This window comes from Phasianus colchicus, chromosome 11, assembly GCF_987193195.1.
Source record: "Phasianus colchicus chromosome 11, bPhaCol1.hap1.1, whole genome shotgun sequence".
Lineage (NCBI taxonomy): Eukaryota > Metazoa > Chordata > Aves > Galliformes > Phasianidae > Phasianus > Phasianus colchicus.
Genome location: NC_143446.1, coordinates 6,755,255 through 6,777,138, shown reverse-complemented (window position 1 = coordinate 6,777,138; position 21,884 = coordinate 6,755,255). Strand labels below are relative to the sequence as shown.

The 21,884-nt window shown below is 40.6% G+C and overlaps 1 protein-coding gene across 7 annotated transcripts in view; it reads right to left on the bottom strand.

The window, feature by feature from the left end:
• Positions 1–3,672: 3,672 nt before the first annotated feature.
• Positions 3,673–21,884, bottom strand: part of FBLN2 (fibulin 2) — a 106,726-nt gene continuing 88,514 nt past the window's right edge. For all 7 annotated transcript variants that reach the window (XM_090148128.1, XM_090148127.1, XM_090148123.1 and 4 more), the window contains exons 9-17: positions 19,069–19,203; positions 17,260–17,397; positions 16,793–16,936; positions 13,418–13,546; positions 12,774–12,899; positions 11,273–11,389; positions 10,333–10,461; positions 6,759–6,882; positions 3,673–5,743 (exon numbers count right to left, since the gene is read on the bottom strand). In XM_090148128.1, coding sequence (XP_090004254.1) covers positions 5,386–5,743; positions 6,759–6,882; positions 10,333–10,461; positions 11,273–11,389; positions 12,774–12,899; positions 13,418–13,546; positions 16,793–16,936; positions 17,260–17,397; positions 19,069–19,203 — 1,400 coding nt within the window. In that variant the 3' untranslated portion in view covers positions 3,673–5,385. The remainder of the gene's footprint in view (positions 5,744–6,758; positions 6,883–10,332; positions 10,462–11,272; positions 11,390–12,773; positions 12,900–13,417; positions 13,547–16,792; positions 16,937–17,259; positions 17,398–19,068; positions 19,204–21,884) is intronic.

Here is a 21,884-nt window from a genome sequence, read left to right as displayed (position 1 = left end):
AGCAGCTAAGATTAACTGGGATTATTCTTTTATAAGCCTGTGAAGGACATCGGTAAGAAGAGAGTGAACTTCACGTTCACTGCAGCAGCTCAACATTCCATCTTAACTGCAGGAGACAAAAAGTTTCCCATGGCAGCAAGGGAAGGTGTGTTTTCATCTACCCTGAGATGCATTTGGGAGTTGAGCTTTGCCATTCCAACCTAATGAGGGAACATCTTCACTTTCAAGGTTCAGTGACCAGTATCTATGGGGTATTACAGCTACAGTCAGATGTGGCCTGTCCTGTCTCATAGTTATAACAAGGACTTCTCACTTCTATGACCTTTATCCTTTGATTAGAGAATTTTCTTCATTATTGCTAACAAAAGCAAACTTTTCATCGTGATACATTGCCTAGAAAGATCTGTGTGCTTGTCAACCCCGTATCACTCTTTACATATTTATTCAAATTCCCAAAATGGCAGCACTCTACTTCAGACATACTTCATTCTAAGATTCAGCCTTTTTCCCAAGCTGAAAGCACTCCATGTACAACTCCTTGCCATTGATGCTGGGGAGAATCTGTCCTCCTCTAAAGAGCATGTGTCTGCAACAAGTAGTTCTGTAAATGCAATGAGCCAAAACCCCTCTTTGGAGCATAGCACATTGGTGCCCACAATAACCAGAATGGCATCTTTACTCTTCCATTCTCTCAAAGCCTTAATATCTCCATTTTGCATATATTCTCCTTAATTTAAGTGGAATCAGTTGTTGTTAATATTTTCCACAATTACTTTCTAAAGATGATGACACAGAGAGAAGCTCACCACTTTGCGTGTTTTGCTATTATTCCAAAATAGAATGAGACTTCTAATTTATTGTGGGGAATTTTTTGCAGTTAGCACAGTTCTTGGCTGTGTCTCAGCAGACTTGTTGATGCACAAAGGATCTCCTCCCCTCCCTCCCTTCTCAGTACATAGGGCACCACACTGACATCCTTTCGTCTCCATTCCCAGCTAAAAACAGAAAATCCATAACACATGTTAGAATTCATAACCCTACTCTATCAGGAGCTTTTGCTCTTGGGAAGCCAGTGTTGCCACCTTTCCTGAGAAGCCCCCTGAGCCAGGTAAGCTGAAAGATACCATTCCTCCCACACAGCAGGCAGCAAATGAGCCCACAGAGCTCTGGGGCAAGGAGAGGCACCAACCTGCCATCTCTGGCAGTCTGTGTCAGGGTACATTGAACAGGAGCCCTTAAGGAACAAAAGCTGAAGGGCTCCTAAGTTCTGGAATGGTCCTACCCATAGATTACTATTTATAAAGCACAGGCAAATGAGAAAAAAGTGTTTTAGAAGACAAAAAGCTCAAGTTTGTGACTTTCATTTCACATCATGGAAACTGGATATAATTAAATCCTAGATTTCAATAGCCATTTCAAAATGAACGTCTCCATCACGCAGAGAACCCTAAGAGGGGGAAGATATTTTTATTTAACCTCAGAATCTATTTTTACTCCAGCATCCTAATTCTCCCCAGCTGGAACTTTCTCTTCCTCATAGCACAAGCAGGAATAATGAAAATATGAAAAAATAGAAAACAACTATAAAGAATAGGGAAGGAGAATCTGCAGCAGCTTCCCCCATCCTGCAAACTAGATGAAAGCAAGTTCTTGCCCTTCGAAGGTCTAAAAAACTTATCTACCCATAAAGGACACTGGTTTTAATCACATGCACAAGCCTTTACTTAGGAACACATAGAAATCCAGATTCATCACCATAAACATCACCAAATAACCATAACATCTTACTTTTTTTTTTTCTTGCTCTTCTTTGCTTTCCATCCTGTGCATGCAGCTTTCAGCACTCTCTTCTTTCTAGACACACTCTGAAAAGTATTGCTTTTCAGAACACCAACAACACCACCACCTCTGATACCATACAAGCAAATAATGGCACAAGCACACACAGACCCAGCAGACAAAGCAGAAATAGCCTTCGTCCAGTGCCCAGCTCCACCCAGAAGCTGATTGTAGGCAGGTGCTGGTACCAGCAAAGCACTACCAGCTGGGGACAAAGAGGCAATTTGTTAGTTTCACAACGACCCCAGGCTCCCCGTGCTGAAGCAGTCTACAGGTGAGCAGTGACCCAAGTAATACCATTAAGAGGGAGCAGCTGTACTTCCTCTAGAGAAGTGTGTGTGCAGGGGAGCTATCTCCCCCTTGACTGACTGCTTCTCACAGCAGAGGAATGAGGGGAAGGCTTCCTGCTCCCTGAAATACCCCCACCTTGTACTGTTAATGTTTCAAATGGGACCTTTGCAGAAGAGCCCATCACGTGCCATAATATTAAAACCACTATTGCTGTTTATCCTTTATTACAGTATCAAACTCAAAAAATGATTCAGAATATAAAATCCCTAAGTTTGTAATTGTTTTCTGTCCCAACTTGCAAGATTAAGGAATAAGAGATACAAAGATGTAAAGAAATAAAGGTGGATAAAGTTTTCTTTGTGTGATCTTGGAGCTAATAGCAGAATTTGAGTCCACTAAAATTTACAGCTTGCTCTTCAGTGATATGTAACCACACTGCCACCCACCACTATGAACAGAATGAGAAAGTCACAAGAAGAGCACTCTGATCCTGTTTTCTGTGTTAAACTCACAAAGGAATACTAGCACCAACTCATCAGTACCTGGAGTAATCCATATGTGTGTATTTTTACATACAAAGAGATAGGAAAATACTTCCTCCCTGGTGCAAAAAGGAAGCCATTCAAAATTCTAGCTAAAAGCACCTCTCTCTCCCAGGTCCTGCTACTTACAGCATTCCAAGCACATGTTAAGAAAATTCCAGTCAAAAACACCCCTCGTGTTTCAAACTGTAATTGACCCGCTCAAGTCTCCAGCACACACACAGGTTTTCATTTCTTCTTCCTTAATCGTCAGGACTGCTGGATCACCCAAGAGATACAATCACCAAATACAAAGAGGTCATTTCATAGAGGCAGGGAGTAAATAATCTGAAAAATTAAACAGAACATGCATTGTTCAAAAAAGTCACATAAAGCTCATTTCCAATCTTCCATTCTACAACCAGCCTTTGCTTTGCTTGGACCAGTTGCAACAAGCAGCCATTTCTATATGGATCAAATGCCTGTTGTACACAGTGCTAATGATGACATTTTTTAATAACATAGCATTTCTCTTATAATCGTATGCAAAGCCTTTCCTAAAACTTTCTTCATCAACTACCTGTCTACAAAATGAAAAGTCTGTGCTACAAACTGGCAGATCCTTAATATGATTGACTGCAGTTGTTTTTAGTCAGCAGAAGGTCTCTGAGTAACAAATGCCTTGTCCATTTGTTCTCTGACAAGAAAGGCTGTTGGCGCATGAATATCATTACGCTCAATCACAAACTAATGCTGATGGAAACCTCTGGGTTTCAGTGACTCCTATGTGTCCCACTGGGGCATGGAGAAATGTATCACCACTTAACATGTATGCAGCATAATGAATCTGGAAGGCTCTCCTACTCCTTCTTGTGGTTGCCTCTTCATCTTTCCAGGCCTGTAGCTGTAAGATATGCATTAATTGAAATGACAAATTGCATAAATGTGTTTCTCTGTTGGCATTTCTTTGCTAAAAGCTTATGAAACTGGTAGCTATGGAAAACAAAAGATAGATGGAAGATCGCTTTTACAAAATTACTTTTATAGACAAAAAAAACCAACAAAACCAACAAAAACAAACCAAGAAACTTAATGTATGCAAACTTTCAGATATCCCATATTTTACAACCGAGGAATAGCAATATTTCTTCTCTAGCAGTAAGTCTTTATGATGTGAGACACAGAGAGATTTCTGCTTTATCATCAATAAGGGAGTCTGAATTAAAGAAGTAATTTACCTGGAGTGGTAGAAGTTGGCCTTGGGACATAATGAACACAGTACATCTCCCCTCTCACCCTGCTGGTGGTGGTTATAAGATTGTAAGATGTATTTCAAACAACTATTTTTACAATATAATAGAAGTATTGATTATGGCATAAAAAGCCATAAGATTTAATTTCTCTTTCTTTCTCTCTCTCTTTTTAAAAAAATTATATGTACACACCGGTCAAAATAAGAATGACTGTAGAAAAGAACAGATTATCAAAATGCAGTGTAAAAAACATCAATATATCGTAGCTATGTTTTTCCATCAAAACATTTTACGGAGTAATTATAGTCAGAACAAAGGAAGTTCAGTGAGTTTCAATGCTGGAACTTTTTCTTTTCCCTCAGAAAAAGAGACTCTCTGATGTTCATTTCTAAATTCTAACAAACACTTTGATTATACTAAGCTTTACCACATCTGGCCTTCAGCTCTGGACCTCTTCCAGTTTCCTGTGGAACTAGAGGAAATCCAACTCAAAACTTAAGTTGTGCTGTTTCTAAATGGCATAATACAAACCACCAATTTAACTAGCATTTTCCTCTGCGTCATTTGGTAATACAACTGAAGTAATTTTCCTGAAGAACAGAAGCAACTCCCCTATTGTTTATTTAAAATTTCAAATGATTCCTCAGCAGCACACACAGGACTTAAAATAAAGGGCAGCAGTTGATTATTTCCACATTTCCTCTTTGACTTTCCTGTAAGAATTATAATACATCTAGTCTGCACATATGGTTACCTAAATACAATGCTTTTGTGCAGAGAAGAATTCAAGAACCTATAGCACACTATTAAAAATGGCAATGCGAGCTTTTCCCCTGAAGCACCATATCCCCTGAAGGCCTAGGTCTTGCCAAAGTCTATCATAGGAGCAGTCCTACTAAAGCAAGGCTCAGTCATAGGCTTGTTCACTGGTGGAGTTTTCTTTTATTTATATATATTTTAAGGCAACATATTATAAAAGATGGAAGGAGGAAAACAAACCTGTAATATGAGGTGAGTCAACTGTCAATGTATATGCACAGCCCTTGACACAGTATCTCAACATAGAAAAACTTCAGTGGCCAAACCATAAGTTCGTGTAGTAAAGAGAAACTGCTCAAGCCTTTTTCTCGTAATGCAAAAAGCAATGCTCCCAAGTGAACATCTCTCCTCTCTAGTGCAATACCTTGCATATGTGACTAAACCTAAGAGTAATTTCTAAGAAAAGATACCTGCATGTAACACAATGCCTTTCTAACCCTCCTTTTGCTCATTGTCAAACGATGATGTGAAGAATTATATAAGAAAGCAAAACAACAAAGAAAAAAATTAACTTAATTTACACAACCAATAAAAAAAGTTGAAAGCAATGACAGAAAAATAACATAAAGGCTAGATACGTTAAATGCCAGTTCAACAATATTAAGCTTTGGTAGAACAGGTAAAGAGCATAGCACCAATAAATTCCAACGTCAATACATGCTTCAGTATGCATGAGCTGTGATGAAAATGTAAATTTTGGCAAGAAAAGTAGTGTATGTTCCCTGACGCCACAGTTTCATTTCGACATCTAACAAAAAGTCTTTAGGCTCTTTGACCTGTCGCTGAAGATAGACAATGCCCGTGTATGAGTTCAGCCTCCGAGTGCTGAAGTAGTTTTCTTCGTTTCCTTTGTTGATAGTAAGGATTATGTTGTCTCCAGCATAGGCAGGCGATGGTCCAATACGGAAGATGTGCGCTGGGACCATGATGTTGGTTTGGAAGTTCAGCTGGTAATAGGTGATGCGCACCGGGGTATTCTGGCAGTCCAGATAATTAAAGCAACTGATTCGTTCGCACCTCCTGTGAGAAGCAAAAAGAAGAACTGTCAGTGTCTATGTAATGGGTAAATCATATATGCGTTTCAGAGAACTGCAAAGTCAAGGGAGTCTTCAGCTTGTGCTAGGCAAACAAGAGTCCCACCCTTCACCTGTGTAATCACCAGCTGCTTACTCTGCTTTTATGGCATCCGTAAAGAAATGGTAGGTGATAAAATTGTCAGAGTACAACAGAGGAAGAAAACAATCACGGATAAGCACAGAGCTTGGAGGGAGTCTGATTCATCACTGACAGCATAAGCTCGGGACAGTGCTCCAAAAAGATCAAAACAAGGGAAAACCAAGTCTTCAGCTTGAAAAGCTGCTAATTCTATTAGGCAGGAAAAGAATGTTTTAAATGATAAGCAACTAAGATTTCCTACAGCAAATGCAGCTTTGCATTTTTGATGGAAAGAAATTCCAAGTTCCTCCATATTTCTGTTTCTCTTGCAACTCAACTGTTTCCCACTTTGCAACGCAGGAGTTTTTCAAACTTTCCTCTGGCTTTCCAAAGTGCTGGCAGGAAATGGGCAGGGAGATTTTGGGGTTCCCAAGTCTTCTTAGTGGCTTAGGAACTGGGTGCTATGGGGTCCAACAGTTCCTGATCCTGCCAGTCTTCTTATCCTACTGCCCTTCAATGTTTCAAGCATCTCTGAGGAGCTGCAACATGAATATTAACCAATGAGCCCTAAAACCACTCTAAGAGCTGCAGCAGTAGATTTTTTTAAAACTTAGATACAAACAGAGCCCTTTTAGAGCTTTGGGAAGCATGGGAGAGTGTGACTGAAGCTCTGGTGACTGCTGTTACAGCAGCTGGAGATAAATGGAATCTCTGGGGTCTGGAAGAAGGAAAAGAGAAAAACTGACCATTCTGCACATGAAAACTCGATGTGCTCCAGGGACCAAAGCAGTTTATTACAGCTCTGAGTGCTTAGAACCACTCCCACATTAAAGCAATACATAACACCAAACATGGCTCCTACTGCAGTGGCCATACTTACATGTCAGACACCTTTCTGTAGTTGGAGGGGCACTCAAAGGACAGGCAGCGGAAACTGCCCTGGATGTTATAGCAGGACTCCGCAGCTGAACAGTTGTGGGTTCCTATTGCACATTCATCAATATCTAAGAAGAAATCAAAGGGAGAAGACATGGTAAGTAATCACAATTTATGGGTTGTAATGTGCTAATGAGATGGACTGTGTGTGCATGAGAAGCAAGTCAGGGTTTGGTTCTGTGAGCTGAGGGCTCCCACTTCAGCTGCTTGGTTGCTGTGTCCTCAGTGATTCAGCTCACTGCCCACAGACTGGCTCTGTGAGAGCCCCAGAAGAAACACAGGATGTGAAATGCACAACAGGTAGGCTATGTCAGGTTCACCATGTCACTTTTTGGCTTTTGTTGTGACAACTGAAGCACGTAGATTCCAATCCTGTTACAATTCATGTCTTCTGTGAAAAAAAAAATTGCTTCCTTGACATTATCAGTTAAATAAAAGTAATCAGTACCACTGCACATCACACAAAATAAACAAGGGAGCCCACCATTCCCTTCTGCTTTTTGCAAGTCCTCTCTCTGCATGCCAAAGGCCATGGCCAGACATGGCCAGGGCTGACTTCTGCAATGGGCCAGGTTTGTTTCTTGGCTTTGCAAACATTTTCACACTCCTGTGAACCTTGCTAATCTCACTGCAAACATATCTGATGGAACAAGGGTTTAACTTCCAGTGGAGAATAACCATGAGAAAGAAAGGAGTTTTAAAACCCAACGTCTTCTTGTTTTGCCACTTCCCACTGCAACAAAACAAAACATGGAAGGTTCAAATTGAACAAGAACATCGAGACAGAACTGTCTGTGTTGTCACTTTCTCTCTTGGTCCTGATGTATCAGAAACTGCAGTAAGTAATATTATAAGCTAGGCTAAACGAAACAGAATGGTATAATCAGATAGTGGTAGGTTAAGACAGCAGAAACTTTAATTTCTCAGAGCAGCCAATCTGTCCAACCCCGCAGCTGCTCTGTAGGATCTCTGCAGCCATGCAGACTGAAGATAGCTTTTAAACAGTTTCATGAGTAGTTCCATGCTCAGAGCTAGCCTATGCCTTGCAAGGTGTTTCTAAATGAGTGAGGTGCTCATATGGTTTGGTGTGTGAGCACAGCGATGAGCTGATTAGCTGGGAAATGTCTAACTAAGTAGCGTATGTATGGACTAAGTTAAGATTAATGCAATTAAGTTAAATATGAGGATCCCCTCTTTATAAGAAATAATGCCTCAGAAAGAACAGTTAAAGCTCAAGGACACTTAATGGCCTAGAGCATAAATGTCTGCCCCTAAATAACACATCTACCCAAGCCATGGACCTCAAAACACTGAAAACCAGACGCAATAACAGGAATCTAGCTTAAACAGAAAATATTGGCAAAGACCTCACAGTCACACTGTGTACTCCCAAATGTCTAGACAACGCACGGAGGCTTTAAAATGAAATAAATGCTAACAGACAAACCACGTGAACTGTGCAGGACTCCGCAGTTCTGCCAGTTGTCACAGAGGAGACAGACTCTTTGAAGGAAACCTATCACCTCCCCCTCCTCACATCGCCCCAGGATGAGAACTGATCTCATACGCTGCACTGACTGGTTTGAAAGTCTTGCAAAGAAAAGTATACAATAGGAAGTAAGAGAGAATCAAAGTAAATTAAATCCCTCGCTGATTCTCCAAAGTGCCCCTAGGTGAAAAGAAAATTTCTTCCATATTGCAATCATTGTCATGAAAACACTCACTTCACCAGTTTGGCTGCACTGAAAAATACCATACACAGTTTCTCCAAAAAGATCCATATGTCAAGATGCTTTTACATGAGACACGACTCATTTGTCTGAAAAAACAGGGTACAAAGAATGTACCACCAGTAACTCCTAGGAACTGGTCAGATGACAGGCAAGTGAGGCCAAATCCTCACCTGATGGAAGCCAACATGACCTTTTTGATTATAATCCAGCTGACATCAATTCAGACTGTTTTTCTGACCATATTTTCAGGAGGCCTCAAAACCTAACCCTGCCCAGACTTGTAACTACGCGCTTGCAGAGCTCAGAAGTCTGTGTTGTGTGTTTATTTGTGCAAAAAAAAAAGGCAAATATCCAAGTGTTCTTTCCAATGCCTGACGAAGTGCCAGCTTACCCAGCCATCTGCAGAGCTGCTGCACATCTGCTGAATTCTGCGAGTAGACCAACTTCATGCTCTAAGGAGGCTGCACGTACCAGATGGCATAGGTTCTTTGGAAAGGTTTTCTGTATGTTACCATTTAACTCAGCAGGGATGCACTATGTAAAAGGAGCCCTTTTCACCAAGTGCAGTGAGGATTCACATGATAGACAATACAAGTGCAATCTATATGTGCATGTGCCAAATGTTCTTCTTCTACCTCGAGCACCAGGAGCACACTGGGTACCTCTGGCTCAGGAGAGCTGTGCTGGCAGATTAAGGCAATGACTCACACCATTAGCTCTGGAACACATCCTCGTCTCCAATCTCATTGCTGGCTGAGGTGGCAACAAGCAGGCCAGCACTCAACATTAATGGCAAACACAAAAGCCTGAGGAAAGTGACAGCTGCAGGTTTTCTGGAAGGTGATTTTTACATACGAATATAAATGCACGTGGATATAACTGGAGGTGGATTCTGAAGTCTTACTCAAAATCAGATTAAAAACAGTAACAGCTTGAGAAGATTCTTATTGTCATTCAGTTCATTTCTCTGGTCCAAGGCAGGTTCAAGTATGCTCGTGCCATTTGTGATTTACACAGTGTAAATTCACTGCAGTTACCACCAAGAAAAGAATTTAAGCATAGGGAATATGTAACCAAATGCTATATGAAGCGTTCCTGAAAAAGTAAGAGCAGGAAATGCCTTGTAGTGAGTGTAACCGAATGCAGGAATGCGTGTAGAGTACATAGAGGTAATCAGATCTTCAATCTTCATTACAGAGTCAGTGCATCTTCTGGAAACTGGGTATTTTTGCTTCAAAAACAGACAGCTGCACACCAGATGAAAAACACAGCATACATTTCTATGAATCTGGAGACAAGGGGTGTTGCAGGGGAGGACACATGTCAGTTACGCTAATACTGAGAAACACCAACATAGTTAAGATTAGGTGGCAAACTTCAGGATGCCCACATCCCCATTACAGCTCCTACATTCACTTTCCTAGTTTTCTGAGTCAGGAAACCACAACTTACAACGAAGCCACAGATTTGCACATCTGGCACCTCCAAAAAAACAGATCTGATAAACCATGGTGCTCATGCCAGCAACCAGATGCCTCAATTCAGGTGATGATGTGAATTCCCTTAGGAAATAATCAGCTCACATCTACAGTTAAATAGCCTCACCATTCTCCTCTAAAATAGGGAAAAATGACATTGTTGATACCCATATCTGGCAATTTTGTCATTTTTAACAATGGCTAACATCCAAAATAGAGACTTGATTAAATAATCTTATGCCTCAGATCATTCTGAGGATTAAACCTTCGTGACATACTCCTTTCAGTTCCTTCAGCTCCTCCTTACCTCGACAGGTCCTTCCATTTGCTGCCATGGTATATCCCTGCTCAGGACAAGCACACTGGTAACTGCCAGGAACATTCACACAGCGGAAAGTGCAAAGAATGCCCGCGCTTTGCGTGCACTCATCGATATCTGGGGAAAACAAACAAACAAACAAACAACAACAAAATACAATTACAAACATGAAAAGAAAAAAAAAAAAAAGAACATTAGAAATCTCAAAGGAAAGGCAGTACAATGCAAGGAAATTTGTACATTATTCATTTCTAAAATATTCTTAAAGAAGAATGCAACCATGAAGATTTGACATTGCTCTGGTATGGCCGATGGTGCTTTCTGAAACATCAAACACTGAACTGCTCCATGAACTCATAGAAAGGAGCAGTAAGTCCGGGGACATCTGGGTTTGAAAATGCCATCCCAGGATTGTTTTTGGAGCTCTCTTGTGCTTGGAAGACTGTGGGTTTCTTCACCATTTCTTAAATAGAGACTCTCTAAAGTACGTGTCAGTATTTCGAACATTAAGAGGAAAAGCTAAAACCCTTCCTCACTCCATTCTGATCACCTTGCTGCTCAATCACTCCTCACCAGCAGAAGTCAGAGAAAGCCTCCATCCAGCCTTGGCTGAGTGGTAATTACAGCTGATGATACATAAGTAAACCTCTCTCCCGTCCCACGTTTTTCAACTGTAAGCTGTAGCCCCATGAAACAATAACATCACTGGTTGTATGGCCACACAGGTACCTTCCAGCCCCAAGTGGGCATGAAAATGACTTGCATTTTCCAACAGCTGGAGTTACTATTTGCAGTTTCTGCAGCAGGGTGTAACTCACAATTATCCTCAGGCACCACCTGCAGCATTGGGTGCTGGTGAAATTTAGACAGCACTTACTGTGAAGGAGTGATACGTACTTCACTTGACCCGACAAAGCAGCAGCCTTACCTTTACAAGAATGGCCATCTTCTGCTAGCTGGAAACCTTGCCTGCAGTAACACTGATAGGAACCGTAAACATTGGCACACTCCTGGCTGCAGGGACTTGTATCACATTCATTCACATCTGCACCCAAAAACAAAGGTACAGACATTGCTTTACTGGTTCAGAACATAATCTCTCATTACTTCTTGCCTCTAAAATCAGCTATCACATTCTTCTGATGGAGTGGATAAAGATAAGCTTATTTGTCCCAAGGAGATGTGTCTGCTCCTTGTGCAGAAAACCAGGAGCATGAGGATGTACAATGCACCTGAATTTCACTTATGTATATAACAATGTAAACATGGAAACACTGGTATATGTATATACCAATGTAAGCATACCAACATTTGTTTTGAACTTTATATGCTACAGTTATTTAAAAACAGGTTAAAAATAAAATAAATAAATCTTTTTTTTTTTTTTCTTTTTTTTTTTTTAAGTTTCGTCACTACCAAGTTTCATTTATATTAAAATTTGAATGAAATCTCTCCTATTTTAATGCTACCATTCTTTCCTTTTTCTCTCCTCTGGAAGGAAAGGAAAAGGTATGTGAAGGAAAAGAACAAATTGCAGAAACAAAAAATGAAAAAATCAAAGCTTTGTTTTAGCTGAAATATTTTAAATGGGATCCAAAAGCTTCTACAGAATTTTTGGTTGCTTTTTAAGTCATGGCAAAAGTGACTGTGGGACAAAAGATGTTCCACTATAACATTTCAATTGCAGCACTCCCATCCACTGCAACAACAGAAATTTACAATAGCTCCAGATTTTTGATAAAAGAAAATAAATATCAAGAGAAGTTTTACTCATAGTGAGCACCAGTGAATTTGTAAAAGTAATGCATCCAAATCACATATACTGGAAGGTTTGTCATAAGAGATGTTCTTTAGTTGGAGAAGAGTATCTTGGTATGCATTAAAACCATAATCCCCTCTGCTTCGATACACCAATGTTTTCCAAAGCCCAAATGCCTAAACTATGTGACATAGCTTCTAAATGGTGGTTGTGTTGCATAAGACAGAGATGTCCAAAACCAAGGTTGAACCTTGCCAATCACTTAGCACTCTATTGAAAAAAAAAAAAAGGAAACTTAAGAGATTATAGCTTTAAATGAATTATTAGTAAATAGAAGATGGGGTAGGAAAAGGTGCCCAGAATGCTTTGTGTGTCTTAATCTTGTAAGGATATGTTGGGAATCAGTTTTGCAAACCTGGCAGCTTTGCCCAGCTCCTGGGAACACTGCTTGTGTGGGAGCTATGGGGAAACTTTCAGGTGCATTGCTGACTGGGTAAGTACAAGGCACTGGGATGTGTCTGCTCCAGTCTGAATTTGAATGCTTAGTTCAGTACCTAAAATTTCAGCATGCATACATCATAGGCTTCCTGTATTTACACTTCACCTCAGCTTCTCTAGAGTTCCTTAATTCACATTGCAAATTGATCCTCGTGGAGAACAAGTCTCATACCTTCACAATGCTTTCCATCATAAGACAAGTGGAAACCAGAAGAACAAGTGCAATGGTAGGAGCCGGGAGTGTTCTCACACGTGTGCTGACACAGGCGTCCAGGGTAATTCCAGCATTCATTTACATCTGACAAGATAACAAGCACATATACAATTGACTTAGAAACAAAAGCATTAAAAGAGATGCAGGATATTTTTTTAAGTGTCAGAGATTGATTTGCAGAGCATGAAATGCTGCAACCTCAGATTTTTTCCTGTTTGCCTTTGTGCTCTAATTGGTGTATAGCAGTGATAAAACACAAAATGCTCTATCATGGTCTCTTACGAAGGAAGTTGTGAAGACTTTTAGGAAGACAAATTTCCTCAGCAGGAGAAGCATAACCTGCAGGAAAATACTTTGCAGATGACTTTAACTGATAACCTGCAGCCAAACTGAACCAAGGACACCTGCAACACCCATTGCAGAGGGGCAGAGCTCTAAATAGCTGGTTGACTGAGCGGCGGCTGCTTTGGAGTTGAATCCATTATCTTCTGAGGCACTGCATTGCAGAACTAATAACTGCACACTACCATGGTGCTAAATACTGCCTTGAGGTCCAAGGCTCAATCAATCAGTTTATTCATCTCAGCTTGCACCTTACATACCAATGCAGCTCCTGCTGAATGCATCATACTGATAGCCCATCTTGCAGTCACAGCGATAAGCCCCAGGAAGGTTATGACAAATCTGTCCTTCGCCACAGCGGTGTACACCAGTCTGACATTCATCCACATCTGCAGAACCAGAGAAAGCCATTAGTTTAAACAAAGTTTGCTTTTATGGAAAGAAAATAAAAACAGAAGTAAATAAGAAGGAGAGAAAGTATATGATTCGTCTAATTGACAGAGCAGAGAGAATATTGTTTTGTCCACTCGGTTCTTCTCAGAGTCAGACTCACATATCTCTAAGCCAAACTTTTGAAAAGCAGTAAATTATTTTAAAAGCGAAAGTGGCAACTTTCAACGCAATGGAGCTTTTCAGCATTTCCTGCATTTCAGTGTAAACACATTTTAATTCTGATCACACCATACCATTTAAACACCCTGTTCTGACGCTCTGCCATTGTGTGAATCACCTCAAGCCTTTTAAAGCAAACCAAGAACCAGCCAGAAATTCTGCTCATCCCTTAAACAAAAGCAATTGCTGTTTTCAACTCCAGTTGTCCTTTCAATCCTGCTTCTGTCGTGTACCTTTTGCTCTTCCTCACTGTTGATCTTTTTTACTTATCCCAGTCAACTCACATTTTTATATTCCTGATGGTTTCTCAGCTGAAATCCAACACCAACAAATTAGCTGCTTCTGCACTCACATGCACCACTTCCAATCTCATTTTAAAAACTCGCAGATGGAGATGAGAGTTTTCAATACAGGCTGATTTACAAGACTCGCAACGTGGCTAAATAGCTCATCAGTGTTTAACAATTCCCTGTAACCATCTGTGACAAGAAGCATCAGAAAGTGTGATTAACCCACAGAAACTTGTATTTCTTCAAGTATTCTGAGTACTGCCATTTCCTAAGCCATCAGATCCTGCTTCCTTCCCATTATCCACATCTTCTGTTACTCTGACAATCCAAGTCACTGTTCATGTAAAATTAATTAGGATGTCAGTCTAAGGTAGGAGGATCTCCTTACTGCAGAGCTTTCAGTTGCTGCCCTATTTCAACTCACAAATTCAAGCACTATTTCATTTCAAAGGGTTCCTGGACAGTTCTTCACCAAGCAACGCTGGAAAGAGTCACTTTCTGTAAAATGATAGGGAAATGGGAGCAAGCTCTTTATAACAGAATCTTGGATTTGGAGAAGCTGTACCATGGTGAGAGGTGCAAATACTTCAGCAGAGATTCCTACCAACGCAGTCCCTGCCTGCACTGGGGCCAGTGATGGCAGGAATACCACTCATCCAGCAAAGGATTCCTGATAGGCTCATTTCTGCTGAAATGCTGTCTTCCCATTTTTTTCTAAGACCAAAGGTAGTATCACCACAAAGAAGTTTTTAATTGTGGATAAACATTTGTAAACTAGCAGTTTTATTTGCAATGAATTTGTGAGTGCAACCACCTCATTAGTTTGTCCAAACTATATCTCCTGCTGCATTAACTAGTTCTCATATATCATCCCACCAGAACTATGATGTACTTCACGATAGATACAGTGCTTTTCAGCTAAATCTAAGAGGTAGCTTTTAATAATTCATTTACTGGACTAGAAGAACAATCATTTTGAAGAGAGGAGAATCCTCTAAACAGAAGTGACCACAGAAACTTAGTTCTGCTGGAGAGGCATGTCCAGATGATGAATTTACTACAGTGAGAAAATCTGAACCAGGAATCTGGTTAACCATTGTAATGCCTTGATGAAAATAGCTTTTAGCATAGAGAAGGGAAGCTAGGGCCACATGTTCTTCATTTTCAGCTCCATGCTTTCCACCTCCCCAAAGGAAGTCACACCAATAAATATGGAAAGACAGAGACTGCAGACAGAGTTCACACAGCAGAAATCACCAGTCAACATCAATCATCAGTTTTCCCAAACTAGAGCAGCACCCTGATATAACCTCCTTAAAAACAGTCAGTCATGTAAATTAAAGACAAAAGTATCATCAGTAATTAGAGTAGTGGCCCCAAAACCCTTGGATTCACCACACTTCAAGTGGAACAAATGTACCTAATCCTATTGTCTTTGCTGAAAAAGGACTAATAACAATCATAGGAAGAACTCTTTTTACACAACAGCTGGGACAGATGGGGCTATTGGGCCTTCCTTTCATAACACTCAGAATATTTCAGGCTACTGTATGACAAGACAGCAAATGAGACCACACTGCTGTCCTAAGTTTAAGAAGCAACTCCTTAGAGCTGTATTAGGAAGCTTTCTCAGTTTCCTCAGGTACATGTTAACTGTTCCTGTCTTCCCCCACTTCCAATTTTTTCCCATTTTCTCACTGGCAAAGGAGAGCTTGGATGGCCCTGGGGGAAAAATCATGAAGGATAATAAGAAGAAAAAATGAGAAAGAGGAAATTTTTTGCCTGGGGTCTCCTATCCATTCCACCAGTTTCCCTGCAGGCCAGTGCACATGGCCAGGTTAACAGATAGCCTCAAACATGGCTACCACTCACCTGCAGAACCACATAAACAAATTTTATTTGCCATCCTTCCTTTTATTCAAAGGGAACTTAAGTAAAAATTAAGATTTCATCACTCTCAAGTGATCACAACAAGTGACATTACAAGTGTTAATTTGGCATTTATGTTTCCAGCTCTTGTTTTATGATTTCCAACCCCATGCTGCACAGGATATAGGGATTGAGACATACAAAGCCAGCCCTACCAAGGATCAAGCTTTCAGCCCTCTTGTTCCTAATAGGCTCATTTTTGGAACAAATACTAGTAAGATAGGACATATGATATTCTGAGTCAGTAACTCCATACACCCATTGGAACAAATACAAGACAGTATCGAGCTGCGTGCCAGTATATGTGAATATCCCAATATCCTCTTCACAAGAAAATTAGAATTTATCCTAAATGTGCACAACTAGGTATGAATGGGGAACACCTGTAGTGCCACAAAGAACATGCACTCGATACTACCCTCCTGAGTCCACAAAGTCAGTGTTTCCAATTTGCTGCAATACACAGGTTTGGGTCATACTGCTTATAGTGAGATACTGTGCAAAACAGTGAAGGATCGTGATTCGAGTGGCAGAATGAGATTAGAAAGCAAATAAATCATATTCATTGCAGAAAGGAAGTCAGAAAATCTCATCAGCAGCCAAAAGCAACGTCACTCATGGTACCCAGAACTCCCTGCAGCAGTGAAGCATCCTGGAATGCAAATAAACCATTAAGCCACTTGGACAGCAAATGCATGTAACAAATTCCCACTGTTGGAAGTAACTCAAGACAGTTATTTTAGATCTGAAATGTACTTTCTCCTCTGAGAAGGCAACTGGGCACAGACTGGAGCTTGGTCTTACCAACACATCGAGTCCCATCCTCATTGGAGTGGTAGCCTCTGCTGCATGTCAACATGTTCCTCTGGCAGGTGTAAGACCCAACTGTATTGATACAGTTGAATCCTGGCTTACATGGCTCAGGAAGAGATGTACATTCATTAATATCTGGTGGGGAAAAAAAAAAAGAAAAAAGAATTAGAATAGTGAGAAAAGCTATTTAACCTTTCAGGTCTGTTTTCTTCCAGCTGACACTTCTTTTCCTTCATTTCAATTTATTATTCTCTGAAGATAAAAGCTGAAGGAGGCCTGCTATGATAGCAGTTTCAAATTCAATATGCAAGTGTGCATATCTCTAAAAGAGCAGCAGTGTTTAAGTTCACAGCAGGATGTAAAGAAAAATACATGCAGTCAATGCACACCCCTGGGACAAGCTAAATGGGAGAGAAGTTTGGCAGTGCTGCTTTACCAGTGTGATTGGTCAAACTTACCAACACAGTTTCCCTCAGGATCTTGTAAAAACCCATCCATGCAACGCTGCTTTGACTCACAGTAGAATGACCCTTCTGTATTCTGACAAACGAAGTTTACTTTGCAGCTGTGAGTTCCTCTCTCGCACTCATCAATATCTGTTAAGCAGATCACAACACCAAATTGTGACTAGTCATTTTCAATAGACTTCCTGGCTAGTTTATAACTTTACTCAGAAAGGAAGTTAGGAGGCAACATTTAAATAAAACATTCAAAACTGCCTTTGGGAGAATTGAGGGTTTGCTGTGTTTGCTCTTCAACACCCACATCAGCACCAGCTTCAGAACTTGGTAGGTCGTGCCATGGTTTGGTGCAGGTCCCTGTTGCTGTGTTCACAGCATCTCTTGCAAACCACAAATTCTGAAACATCTGCAGATTTCAATCCTGAAGGCTCAAATTAAAACTGAGTGTGAATAAAACATATACGACACTATTTCAAAAGCAAAATAGTCTCGTACAATTTACATACCTCAAGAATTCTAGGTATAAGGAAGCTTCCACTTATTCTGATAATAAAAGAGAACCTCACTTGAACAGGGTTAGGATTTCATTTTGTATACAGGCACACATGAGGAACTCCTAGTCCTCCAAGCAAACAAGGGGAGAACCACTGGCCCCCTCCCCTCTTTCCATTCCAACTCTTCAGACAAATGTTAAGGTCACAAGAGAACATCACCAGCCTCCCAGAAGATAATTACATTAATAACTCTTTCCACTATATGTAGAGACTAAGATAAAGAAAAATGTGGAATTCATGATTTCATAAAACTGCAAAACAAACAGTCACATGTGGGCAGTTTTACACTGAGTAGATCTCAAATTGCAGTCTTTCCCGTAAGTTATTAATTTTAAGGCTACTTATAATAACAAATTGTAAATTTGGTAACTTGTTGCAACCTAACTTTAAGATTAGAGAACAATTTACAATGGTAATAAATGTTAGATACGCCATATTGGTAATAAATGTTTGATATGTCACAGACTCTAATGGAATATAACTGACAGCCTAAGAAATCCAAAGTTTACTTCTGAGTACTATATGTAAAGCAAGAGTTCAGATTATTTCTGTTTCACAACGTTGAGCTACATGCCAGGAGCTAAGTTCTTTCCTTAGGTACCTCCTCTTCCAGCTGGCAGGAAGCTCTTGTATAAAAATAATTAAAACTCTGATTTTGTCCTGGAAAGCAGGGCACACGTGTTTTATGCACACTCATATACTGCAGAGCAACTTCTGCTAGGCTATTGCTGCTGAGCTTAGCTCCTCCATTAGATCCACATACAGACCAAGAAGGGGGGTGAGGGTTAAAGAATAACTTCTTAACCCCATGACCATTCACAATGTAAATAAATGCAGACAGACATCCTAAACACAGGAAGGCCCGCACTGAGCCAGCCCCATGATCTGTTCAGGCTGTGATTCAGTCCGACAGCAAACAGCATCAGCCCCTTCAGAGAAGAGCAGAGCTTCCCAGAGTAGCACAGTGTGAATTCCTCCATTACTGAGATCTCATTCTGACTCACTGAAAGCAGTGCAAATCCTACTTCACAAGGTTTCCTATATTTTCCAAATTACTTATAGTTATTGTTGGAAATTGCTTCAAATAAGTGAAAGTACTGAACAGACTTAAAAAGCCAAACATTTTCATGAAGTTCAGCCTTTTTTAGTTCAATCCTGGTATCACAGACCAGCAACAATAAAATGCTCTGTAATCCCTTTCCTTCCCTTCCTGATAAAAGCAATTGCTTCAGTGGAAAAACACTTGTCTTACCAACACATTCTCCATCCTTAAGTTCATAACCCGGCTGACAGCTCAATTCCTGGAGACATTTAAATGATCCCATCGTGTTGACGCAGTGTTCTCTCCGCTGGCAGGTGTGCGCATCCGTTACACATTCGTTGATGTCTACAAGAAATGGTTAAACGATTCAGTGCCTCATGTTTATGAAGAAGTTTGCCTCTTCCTGCTCTTGTTTGGAAGGAGTCAAAAGCTCAAGTCAAATCATTTATTGCAAAAGATATTCAGTGCAGATGTTGCCGCAGCGTTCTGATGAAGGGTGTTTTGTCTCAGCTCCTTCTGCTAATGCAGAGTAACATTAAGAGATACAATGGCAGAGAGATTTCCTTCTCCCTCCTCCCCAGACATTCAGGGAATAGTGCAGGACGGGGGATGGAGAAGAGGGAACGGCTTTAAACTGAAAGAGGAGAGATTTAGAGTAGATGCTAGGAAGAATTTTTTTTTACTCAGAGGGTGGTGCAGTGCTGGCACTGCTGCCCAGAGACGTTGCTGGTGCCCCATCGCTGGAGGATTCAGGGCCAGGCTGGATGGGGCCCTGGGCAGCCTGAGCTGATGGAGGCGATCAGCCCATGGCAGGGGGTTGGGGCTGGATGAGCTTTAAAGCTCCTTCAACCTAAGTCATTCTATGATTCTATGACAGAAATGATGAAATACAGTGATGGGCAGAGGGCTTCCAAATTAACTGGATAGAAACCTCTTGGATAACTGAGAGTGAAAGCACTGATTGCTCATTACCACGTAGCTCAGACTGTGTATCAGTCCTGCTGCTTCTTGCCACATAGAGGAGCTGCTGGTGTGGAACTGCTGTGAGAGATAGGTACTGAAACCTCCTGCATTGCTGCAGGTGGAGTCATGGAATGGATTTACTTCCCAAGGAATAATGTAATTGTGACTGGATAAACATGAAAACACAGAGGGAGGAACCCCAAAGGCTAAATCAACTTCACAAATTTGTTTTTACGTCCTTTAAAAGATCTGATTTCAGCAGGTAGAGCACTGGAAAAGTTATTTAAAGAATCACTTAAATACTAGATTGTGGAACATAGGATACAGTTTGGAAAAAATACGCCACACGTTGTGATAGCTCTGATAAAATAATTTCCAATTCATGTTTTGCTTGTTTTAATAGTGAAAGTGAGGGATGCAAGATGAGCAAATAAAAGCAACAAGGAGAAGGAGAATTTGGGAAGAGAAACTTTCTTCCCATTCCGCACACAATCAAACACTTTCACACATCTCCATACAGCTAAGATACATTTCTAGAGATGCCAAACAGGACCAAAGCTACCACCAGTCATCTGACTGCCCACCACACAATAAAGCAAGCATTGTTTAAATAAGATTTTTGCTTTGGCTGTAGAACATCGTTCCCAGATAAGTACAACATCAGAGATATTACTTCCCCTTGAGGAGAATGAAAACAGGAAAAGCCCTGTTAGAGGCTTTTGTCTTCAAAAATGTGTCAGCTTGTTCTCTGCCAAACAAACGAAGAGCAGCACCACGATGTTTCTGTTCCTGCTGAGGTCAGCTAACGGGTGATGTGCACTGAGATTTGTCAGACCAGTGTGCTAACTTAATGTCAACCCACTTTTCACTTATTTATGGGGTTGGTTTTTGGTTCTGTTTTGTTGATGGGTATTTTATTTGTTGGGGTTTTTGTGTGTGTGTGTTTGCTTTGTTGTAGTTAGCTATTGCTATTCACATGCTGTTCACTTGCTTTCCAAAGTCAGCTATTTGCAGAAGGTCACTGCTGTTGGCTGGATATCTTTCTGCCTGTCCCACATGATGGTTCTTCATTCATTGGCAGGTACTATTCCAAAGCCTTTGCAAGGCAATGTCTCCCTTGCAGTTTCCTAGTTTTTACCCATTACCATGAAGAGTAACAACAGTATTCTCAAAAGTGATCTTGGGGAAAAAATCAAAATAAAAGAAACTCGTGCTGAGAGAAGAACATCAGCTGTGTGGACCTTTCCCACCTAAGTAGACTTAGTTCTTGAATAAACTTGAAATCAAAAAAGAGGGCAAAAATATCAATGAAGAGCCACTCAACACCATGTATTGGAGCAAGTCTTGACACTGATTTAAAAGGCTTTACAAGTGACCTTTTCTTGCCAGCCATAAAAGGTCCCATATAAATACACTGTCAGCACAGCACTGCATTTTACAAACTTAAATCACTTCAGTATGAAAATTGCAGCAAGGAGGAAACCATGTCTGAAATACAACTTGAATCTATAAGAAGTTTTCTATCTGAGCAGTGCATGCACACAGGTAAAAAGAGCGTTAAGATTTCATGGAAAAACAAAAAGAAAGAAAAAAAAACTAATAAAATTTCATGTTTTGCCTATGGTTTTTGAATTCATTTCCAAAATCCTGAGTACTTGAGAAACCAAGCAGAGCTGGTCAGAACGCAATTTAGGAAATCAAAATCGCAGAAATGTAGAAGATGGTACACGGAATCTTTACTTTCAGTGAAAGTTTTGTCACAAGTCATACCCTGCCAACATCTGAAACCTAATGATTGTGACATGGGCTGAGATGCAAAGACTAAACTAGGAGCCATGCCACAGAAGGGGATTACAGAAGAACTGCAGCATCTTTCTCATGCATTTCTGTCAATCCATGCTGTTGCTATCACCATCAAAGCCAATCACAAAACAGTGTCCCATCACATGAGGGTGGGAAAAGGCATCTTTGGTTAATGATGGTCCCAGTTTGTGTTGGGGCAGGCACACAAGCTTCTGAAGTAGCTTTTTTCAACCCAGGCTGCACCCAGTATCGTTCTGCTC